Here is a 9,869-nt window from a genome sequence, read left to right as displayed (position 1 = left end):
AATCCACATGTAAAGGTTTATCATGCCATTTTCAAAGAAATTCTGCTTCCAATGTGAAAGTACCCCAACGTGCCAGTCCCCCAACGTGCAAGTACCCCAACGTGGCACGGACTGCGAGGGCCCTTTATAGCTGCTTGCAGCTCTAGTTCTTCTTCTTCTTCTTCTTCTTCTTTATTCTCCGCAAACGATCGCGATTTTGGGTACCTAAACATTCACGAAAACTCACCGAACTTTGCACACTCCTCAGGCCCGGCGAAAAATTTGATATTATTAAGTCGTCATAACAATGCGACTCGATAGCGCCCCCTAGCGTAGAAAAATAAAAACCAAGCCTGGCACGTTTGAGCTAGAGCAACAAAAATTGGCAGGCACGTGTAGCTCCCCGAGACGCACAAAAAAGTCTATTGGGACCATGTAGCTAAAATGTACAGGAAGTGAGCTATGAATTTTTTTATGTCCAATTTTGGCACATTCACTGTGGTCATGCTTTTTCCCCCTTTGCAAACATTTTTCATCCAATTGACTTCAAACTTGGCATTTATCATCTCAAGACCTGAGAGAACAACTGGGCAAAACATCTTGACTTTTTGAAATACTATATGACGGGGGCGGGGCATCAAATATTGCCTTTAAAATTTCATTTGTCCAGAAAGAGCAAATGCTTAATAACTCCCATGTTCAAGCTCCAAAAAATCTCAAACTTCTCAGGCAACGTAATAGTCACGGCCTGAAAACATATATATGATAAAATTCAGTTATAAATATAGCGCCACCTAGTGGTAACAATAAATGTCATACTTAACGTTTTTAGCTACTGTGCTGAGCTCGTTGAAGGGATCCAGTTGAAAATTGGTCAGAAAAGCCTTAAGATGTTGATCATGCCCCACACCGAATATTGTAACTTTTGGCCATAGGGCGTGGCCGCTACGGGGACGCAAATTTTGAAGATTTTTTGTGACAATAAAAGCTGCATTAACTTGACCGAGATGATCCTATCTTCTCAAAATTTCACACATTTGATGAGAGTCCAGCCCTAAAGACATCTACGAACTTATATTTCATCTTACTGATAGCGCCACCTAGTGGCAATTTTTTTTCTTACGAATTTTCTTCTACGTTTTTCTCCAAACACGTGAACTGGACCGACCTCATATTTGCTCAGATGAGGGTTTCGGCCTTCACGGTGTCACAACACGAAGTTTGTGAGTTTTCGCGAATTGCTGTGGGCGTGGCTAAGCGCTGTTCGCCAAGAAAACGCCAGTTTTGAGGGTCTAAACATGCACAGAAACTCATGAAACTTGGCACACACATCTGGCCTGGTAAAATGAGCAATATTTTATTGTTGATTGTGCTATTTTTGAAAAAAAGACTCAATAGCGCCCCCTAGAAATTTTTAACGAAGCAGCCCCGGTTTTACGTTTAAGCAAGAACGACGAATATTTTTAGGTGTATGAGGGAGCCCAAGACCTACAAAAAAGTCTCTTGGACCCATATGCTAAAATGAACAGGAAGTGAGCTACGAATTTTTGAATGTCCCATTTTTGACGATTTTTGCACATTCACAGGGGGCAGACTTTTGCCCACTTCTCCTACACGTTTCATCCGACTGAGTTAAGACTTGACCTGGACCATGTCAAGACATGAGCCAACGACAGGGGGGAAAATCTTGACTTTTAGAAATACTATATGATGAAGGCGGGGCATCAAAATTTGTGTTTCGCACTGAAAAAGGATATGCTTAATAACTCCCCGGTACATGCTCCAAAAAATCCCAAACTTGACATGTATGTTTATAGTCGAGGCCTGAAGATATCTCTATGACAACATTCAGTTATATATGCAGCGCCACCTAGCCCTTGAGGCATGAAAAAAAAAATACCCCACTTACGGTATTTTTACAAAAATTGTAAACTCATTCTCAGTGTGATAACTAAGTCATTTATGAATATTCTTTTACTTTCCACCACTCACAATGTTCACTGGCATCAGACCTATCCAAACATACATATTTTTTATTTAGTTTTATTTATTTTTGATAGCCTCTCTGGACGTATCGTGAATGAAGGATATGCTTAATAACTCCCCGGTGCATGCTTCAAAAAATCCCAAACTTGACATGTATATTTATAGTCAAGGCGTGAAGGTATCTCTATGACAAAATTCAGTTATAAATACAGCGCCACCTAGTCCTTGAGGCATAAAAAAAACACAAAAAACAACAACCCCACTTACGGTATTTTGAACAAAATTTGTGAACTCATTGTAAGTGTAATAACTAAGTCATTTATGAATATTCTTTTACTTTTTCCACTACTCAAGATGTTCACTGGTATCAGACCGATCCAAACATATGTACTTTTTTATTTTGTTTTATTTATTTTTGATAGCCTCTATGGACAATAAAAGCAACATCGTGCAATGAGTACGAGCGATGACGGGTATATATACTTTTGCAAAAAATACCAATCAGGTCACCTCATTCCCTAAAAATAAAAAAGGACGCTGATTTTTGCAGATCTTAACAATCACCAAAACCCATTGAGCTTGACACACACGTCACACCTGGCAAAAAAAATCCACATGTAAAGGTTTATCATGCCATGTTAAAAGAAATTTTGCTCCTAATGTGCCAGTACCCCAATGTGCGAGTACCCCAAGGTGCAAGTACCCCAACGTGCAAATACCCCAATGTGGCCCGGGCTACGAGGGCCCTTTATAGCGGCTCGCAGCTCTAGTGTCTTTTGTGTCTCTCTATAGAATCTACAGACGAGGAGGTAGATAAGCTCCACTGTCTGAACCACAGCGGCTCTTCGGCCACCTACTCTGATTATTCGCCCTCAGTCGGCTCCTCTGGCTCCTCCAACCCACCTGTCAACACTCACTCACACCCTCACTCTCACGCACACCAACACAACCCCGCCCTGCAGCCGGCCAACAAGGACCAGGCTCCTCAAACACATTGGACCAACAGGTAACCACAAATATGCAATCACGGTTTCATGATCAGTGCCATATGTGTCACTTTATCACAGCCATCCATCGTGCTCTTTTCATTCATCTGCATCTTCTCAACTTCAATCTCCTTCATCTATCACCCTCATGAATCTTCCATCTCATCACTCTGCTTTCACCATTCTCTCTTCCATCTCTCCAAACCTGCATGTCTTTCTGTCTCTCTCATTCCTCTCCTTGCTCTGTCAAGGTCAGAGAAGCTCATTAGGATGCTGCAGTGTGGTCACGATTCGCTCTGTTTCTCTCTCATCTCTTTCCTCCCCCGCCTTAAAGTTGACCGGTACAAACATCAGTATACTGTAAGTGTGTTGAGGTCATTACAACTTAACATAAAGCTTGTAGTGTAGTGGCTCCACAATTAATTGAGGAAGATTCAACATACATTTAATTTGCTTTAAATATGTCATTTTAGACTCCTTTTACTGTTTTTTTGTTTTGTTTTTTGTTTTTTACAGTGACTTTCATTAGGTTTAGCCCTACTCGATGGTTTACTTATCCAGAATGTGTTTCTAGTGGAGAAGTCATAGTTGTGGTGATAATTAGCAACCCCATCCTCAACCAAAATCAGCTAGTGTTGGCACCAGGATTGTAGCTGGATGCTGTCCAAAAATTAGATATAGTAACTATTAGGGATGGGCGAGTACCGATACCAGGTGTCGGTATCGGGCCAATACCAGCCTTTTTTCAAGTACTCGAGTACTTGTGACGCAGACGACTACAAGCGACCGATGGCAGAGGGGGAAGATGTTAAGTAAGTCCTCCTTGCCTGTAACTGGCGCTAGCTTGCAGCAGTTTTTCACCAAAACTTCATTGGTTTTGAAATACTTCAAAATTGTAAATCTTAAACTAAAAGAGCATTTTTGTGTTTTATTTTGAGAGTTAAAACTATTGAAGAGTGACTGTGCTGTTTTTTTGTCAAAATTAAAGAAAATATATTTGTTTAAAAATATCTTTTAGTGATTATTTTTATTTGTCAAAATGTACTACTGGTATCGGCAGTTGGTATCGGTATCGGTGAGTACTGAGGGTCTGAGTATTGGTATTGGTATCGGTCTGAAAAAAAGTGGTATCGAACATCCCTAGTAACTAGGGGTGTTAAAAAAAAATCGATTCGGTGATATATCGCGATACAACATCGCGCGATTCTCGAATCGATTCAATAAAAAAAAAATCGATTTTTTTTTTTTTTTTTAAAGAGCTCAAAATTGTTCATTCGGTAGTCTTACCGATTCAACGTCTTATCATCATTGCCTTTTTTTTTTTTTTTTTTTTTTTTTGTGTGTGTGTGTGAATCGATTTTTAAACTTCCATTTTTAATGGAAAAATATTCAACAAAACGTCTGACTTCGGGTTAGGATTCACACCTTGAGCATGGAAGAATGTTATATGAACGGAACATTAAGCCTTAATATTTTATTTTAATGCTGTTCAAACATGAAACAGATTACAACCTCTATAAGACTGAAATTTCAGATAAATAAATAATACATTTTCATATAAATCTTACACTCTACAAGCTTACTGATTAGTATTTTCTAAATTTGAATGAAAAAAAATCGCAACAATCGACTTATAAATTCGTATCGGGATTAATCGGTATCGAATCGAATCGTGACCTGTGAATCGTGATACGAATCGAATCGTCAGGTACTAGGCAATTCACACCCCTACTAGTAACTATACATTTCACATAGCTTCTAGGTGTACTAATACACATTCATCTTAACTAGGGGTGTGAATTGCCTAGTACCTGACGATTCGATTCGTATCACGATTCACAGGTCACGATTCGATTCGATACCGATTAATCCCGATACGAATTTATAAGTCGATTGTTGCGATTTTTTTTCGTTCAAATTTAGAAAATACTAATCAGTAAGCTTGTAGAGTGTAAGATTTATATGAAAATGTATTATTTATTTATCTGAAATTTCAGTCTTATAGAGGTTGTAATCTGTTTCATGTTTGAACAGCATTAAAATAAAAATATTAAGGCTTAATGTTCCATTCATATAACATTCTTCCATGCTCAAGGTGGGAATCCTAACCCGAAGTCAGACGTTTTGTTGAATATTTTTCCATTAAAAATGGAAGTTTAAAAATCGATTCACACACACACACACACACACACAAAAAAACAAAAAAAAGGCAATGATGATAAGACGTTGAATCGGTAAGACTACCGAATGAACAATTCTGAGCTCTTTAAAAACAAAAACAAAAAAAAAAAAGATTTTTTTTTTATTGAATCGATTCGAGAATCGCGCGATGTAGTATCGCGATATATCGCCGAATCGATTTTTTTAACACCCCTAATCTTAACACTAAAACAAACTGCTATGAAATTAGGGCAGCAAATAATATTTTCCATGCAACATGACAATAGCACTGCCACCATGTTTGTTGTGTTTGTTCGAGTAGGACACCTGCAGGTTCATGCCATTTTGCTGGAAAATACATCCATTTTTACAGAGGTTGGCGTGTCAATGAATTTTGAGCATATGTCAATCGGCAATTGTCAGACGGAACACCCTTACATCATCGTCAATCCGTCAACGTCATTTTAACCATGCTTCCATCTTGCTAAATTACACTTTTTTTTCACCACTATTTTCCGTTTCCTTCTGCTACTATTCTTTTCCTCACTAATATCACCACATGTATGCATGTGTAAGTATGTGTATACATGGTCACAACTGTCAAGAATACTGCTGCGCACGGGCAACAAACTCAATACATTCGCTTTTTGAGATCCTATAGCTGTTCAATAACCTGGCTGATGTGAAATGTCGCACCGAAGGACCCCTTAGCTGTCCATCAACATACCTGATGTAAAACACGGCCAGCTATTAGTTTGGGACTGAGCCAGAAGAGAGAAGGCTTGGAGAATGGTGGGCGAGGAAGTTAGCGTAGCCAAAATGGTAAGTGCATATTTACTTGTTTACTGCAGGAGAAAAAGAGTGGCTTGGCCGCAGTCTCAAGAAATAAGTGGAAGTATTCTGCGGTGTCAGTGAAATGGGCATCCGTCAATGTTTCCGTCATTCATCATTCGTCAGCGAAATGGGCGTCCGTCTTTGATGGACTGAGAAGGTTTGTTGGTACTGACCCGGTTATTGATAATTATATTGACAGACGAAAACCCACTCCCAGCATTGCTTACAGTTGTGCTTGAAATTTTACACCCTTGGTATACTTATGAGCACAACTATCAATGTACAAAAGCTAAATGTCACTTAATGACACCAAAATGCTATGAATCGTCACCAAAATTCACATGCACATTTTTAAACATGTCAACTTCAACATCTGAAAATATTAAAACAAAAAAAACAAAAAACAAAAAACAACAACAACAAAAAACAAACAATTACCACTGTATTTTGGATTTTGTGAACTAAAAGCCTCTTTTTTTCCCCACCATACAGTGCGCTCATAAGTTTACACAAACTTTCAAGCACAACTGTAATCCATCAATTTTTTAAAGGTTTCCCGTCATTTTAATTTTTAATCGTCAACAAACGGGCGTCCGTCATTAATGGATGGACGGATTTTACGTCAATATTGTTGGAATGCCCACGTCTGCTATTCTCAACATATTATGAGACGTTTCATACGAATTCCTGTTTCATAAATCCCATTTCCAGGAGATAAAGGAAGCAATAACTGCTGAAATTAAGTATGGGTACAATCACTTAGGCTGCAATTGAAAAAAATATATACAGTATATTATTTATAGGGCTGGGTATCGATTCAGATTTCCAAAATCGATTTGATTTGATTCAGAAGGGCCCGATTCGATTCGTTATTTGAAGGAAAATCACTCCCCAAGTCGATGCTAACTTCCCGTTAGCATTTGCTAACTTCCTGTTTGCGCTAGGCTAGCAATGTTTTAAAAGTGAGATGTATTTTGTATTTAAATATATAGTGGATGTAATTCTTAACATTATGTATATAGTTTTAGAATCTACTCCAAGTGCGTTGTCATTAAACATCTTAAAGGACGACAACAGAATAACATACGCTACACAATTGCTAGTTGCTAATGCTACGCAAGCAAAATGGTGCATTCAGGGTACTTTCATAGTGTCGGAAACTTTGGCTTTCTTTGATAAAGTTTTAAGGGGGAAATAATCAGCCATTTAGCTCAATTGTCCGATTGTTTTGGCCGATGTTTGAAGGCCAATAATCGGCCGATTATAATCGGCAGCCTATTAAAACGGTCGGGCCCCATTTGGAACATTAATTTAGAGGGTAATAAAAACTGTTAAAAGTATCGATTCATGGTTTTATGAATCGATATTGGGCTATAAATAGGAATATCGATTCGATATCGATATATCAATATTTTAGACCCAGCCCTAATTATTTATACATGGTTTTAAAGTTCCTATTTCTCCTTAAACTGACAACACACACAATTTAATTCAAAACTGTAATTGACATGTCATAAATAAAATAAAATTATATGGCAGGTACAGCAACATGTGTTGAGTCATTTTTCAGGCCACATACTGTAAAATTGACTTTATGCCTAACCACTTGTTGCCGGACAGTGTTCTGACTCATGCCCCATCACCATTTACCATCCATCCATTCACCCATACAGTTTGTCCTGATCAGCCTAATCACCAATTTTGGTTTTCTCTGTATTATTCTTTGCACCTGGCATATTATTGACTCTGAGCAAAGGAAGAATAAGGAACGAATGCTTCTTGTTTCAATGTCATGCTTTGTCTTGATTTAGGTTGGCCCAGTCTTTTCCTAAACCAATAGATTCCAAGCCCCTGCTGTCGCAAAGAGAAACGCCTCCATCAGGGACCATGCAGCAACGTGGAGATAGACGGCCATTGAGTGAGCCTTTCGACTGGGCCGAGGCCCCTCACTATGACAACACTGGATTTGATGCTGAGGAGTCTACCCTAGACCCTTCATCGTCTAATGCCAGCCAGGGTAACCCACCACTGGGTTCCAAACCTCGGAGCCAGTCAACACATGGCCGCCGTCCTCTCTTAAGGCAAGAACGAATTGTAGGCGTCCCCTTAGAGCTGGACACACAGACACTCCCCTTTCACAGCAACCAACGCGCCACACAAGATAATGATCCCCAGGCTTCTGCACAAGCATCCCAGAATCCTTGGCAAAATTGGACCCGCACTCCAAGCCCCTTAGAAGACAGGACAGCTTTTCCCTCCAAACTGGACCTTACGCCAATCTCAAGCCCCAACCCAGACCGCAAGGTGGTAGATCAAAGGTAACTGAAGCAGGAGATTATCAATTTTACTCCTCAGTAGTCTGTCACTTACTGTTGGATGTGTTTTGGGCATTGTTGAACTCAAACTAAGGTTACTGTGTAAAGTACAAAAATGCTTTGAGACAAGCATTCACACACCAGTGCTCTACAAATTCTAACTTAGCCAAAGAACAAACAATAAATGTTTTTTTTTTTTTTTTACATTTACTCATGTTGCTTTAAAGGTCCCCTCATATGAAATGTTCACTTTTTGGGGGTTTTCGGTCATAAATATGCCTTACTAGAGCCTGACAAAGTCCCCAAGTTGTAAGATAAGCGATCCATATTTCCCTTTTCTATGGCCGTTTGTATCAAAGTAGGTCAATTAGCACTCTCAAATGTGCTGTTTTAGCAGGTCGGTTTTACACGTCACTAACCCCACCTTTTTCGGTTTTACACGTCACTAGCTCAACGCGAACTCCACCCTCACAATTTTCAACCCCTCCCGCTGCCGGAGATTTCCAACCCACGAACAAACAGCAGCAGCAGCAGCAGCAGCAGCAGGAGGACAGCATGGCAGCAAAACATCCCCATAGGAAGTGATCTGAACCAGATTGTACAGAGGACAACAAAAACATTTTTCTTCTGCCACAGAAAGGCTTGTGGTTGGACTGTATTTATGCATTAAATATGCCCAAGCAACTCCCAAAACATGTTAGTTCCCACGAGTTAGGTGGCCGATTTCACGATCCTATATCGCAGTCCGGAGGGTCTGGGAGGGCCGGCACCTATGTCGTTGGAAAGCCAAGGTCGAACCGGTTCCGGCGATGTGTTCATTTTCCCTGTAGGACTTACGGTTTGACCGGTACGGGGGTGTCAATCCTAGTAGCTGTACCCGGAAAATGTGCATCGTGAGGAGGGTTAGCAGCCCTGACAGTTTGTGGCAAACATTTTCCTGACGACTGCTTCAGGAATTTGGGACAATACAAACATGGATTAGCAGAACATCTTTCACTTACCCCGGGATCGGTACCAACTATTGAAAGTAATGCATGCAAAAGCATTGCTAATATTCCTTCAGGTGCAGACGTGAAGACTGTTTGTTTGTAAACAGCAGTACGCGGAAAAGATGAGACTTGGCCACGCCCAACTCATTTTGTAGTAAAAAACAAACGGAAGTCTGGCCACGCCCACCAAAATCCGCTCGTTTGATGCTCCGCTAACAGTAGACCTTCCTAGTGGAGACTACAACTCTACAACAAGGTACAATTTCGTGAACATTTCTTTTGATACAGTATCAGGGTGTTCAGAGGATGGTTGGTGACATTGCCACAAAGCTCATTTCAGGTGATCTTTAATAGCTAACCTGTTCCAAAGCACTTAAGATTTTATAGAAGGAGATCCAAGTCCAAGGGCAGAGTATTAACCCATCCCTCCATAAATCTATATTCCATTGCGATCTTTAAGTAATCATTCATGCTAGTTTTTGGAATGTGAGGGGTATTCAAGGTACCCTGTTCACTGTTCATAATACACATAACTTCAGACTTTGATTACTCTGCTGCTGCTGTTTTAAACCTGACCATTTGGGTGTGTGGCGCTCTTACCTCTGTTTCCTTTTTGCCCC

The 9,869-nt window shown here is 39.9% G+C and overlaps 1 protein-coding gene across 15 annotated transcripts in view; it reads left to right on the top strand.

Annotated features, from left to right (window-relative positions):
- The window catches only part of lrrc7 (leucine rich repeat containing 7), a 186,322-nt gene that overhangs the window by 127,326 nt on the left and 49,127 nt on the right, over positions 1-9,869 (top strand). For 14 of the 15 annotated variants that reach the window (XM_077533314.1, XM_077533313.1, XM_077533312.1 and 11 more), the window contains 2 exons: positions 2,758-2,971; positions 7,757-8,263. In XM_077533314.1, the coding sequence (XP_077389440.1) occupies positions 2,758-2,971; positions 7,757-8,263 (721 nt within the window). Of the gene's footprint in view, positions 1-2,757; positions 2,972-7,756; positions 8,264-8,709; positions 9,864-9,869 lie in introns of those variants that run through there. The other variant, XM_077533325.1, reaches the window with a different exon arrangement.

This window comes from Festucalex cinctus, chromosome 10 (genome assembly GCF_051991245.1).
Source record: "Festucalex cinctus isolate MCC-2025b chromosome 10, RoL_Fcin_1.0, whole genome shotgun sequence".
Taxonomy (NCBI): domain Eukaryota; kingdom Metazoa; phylum Chordata; class Actinopteri; order Syngnathiformes; family Syngnathidae; genus Festucalex; species Festucalex cinctus.
This window is presented reverse-complemented; position numbering and strand designations above follow the sequence as displayed.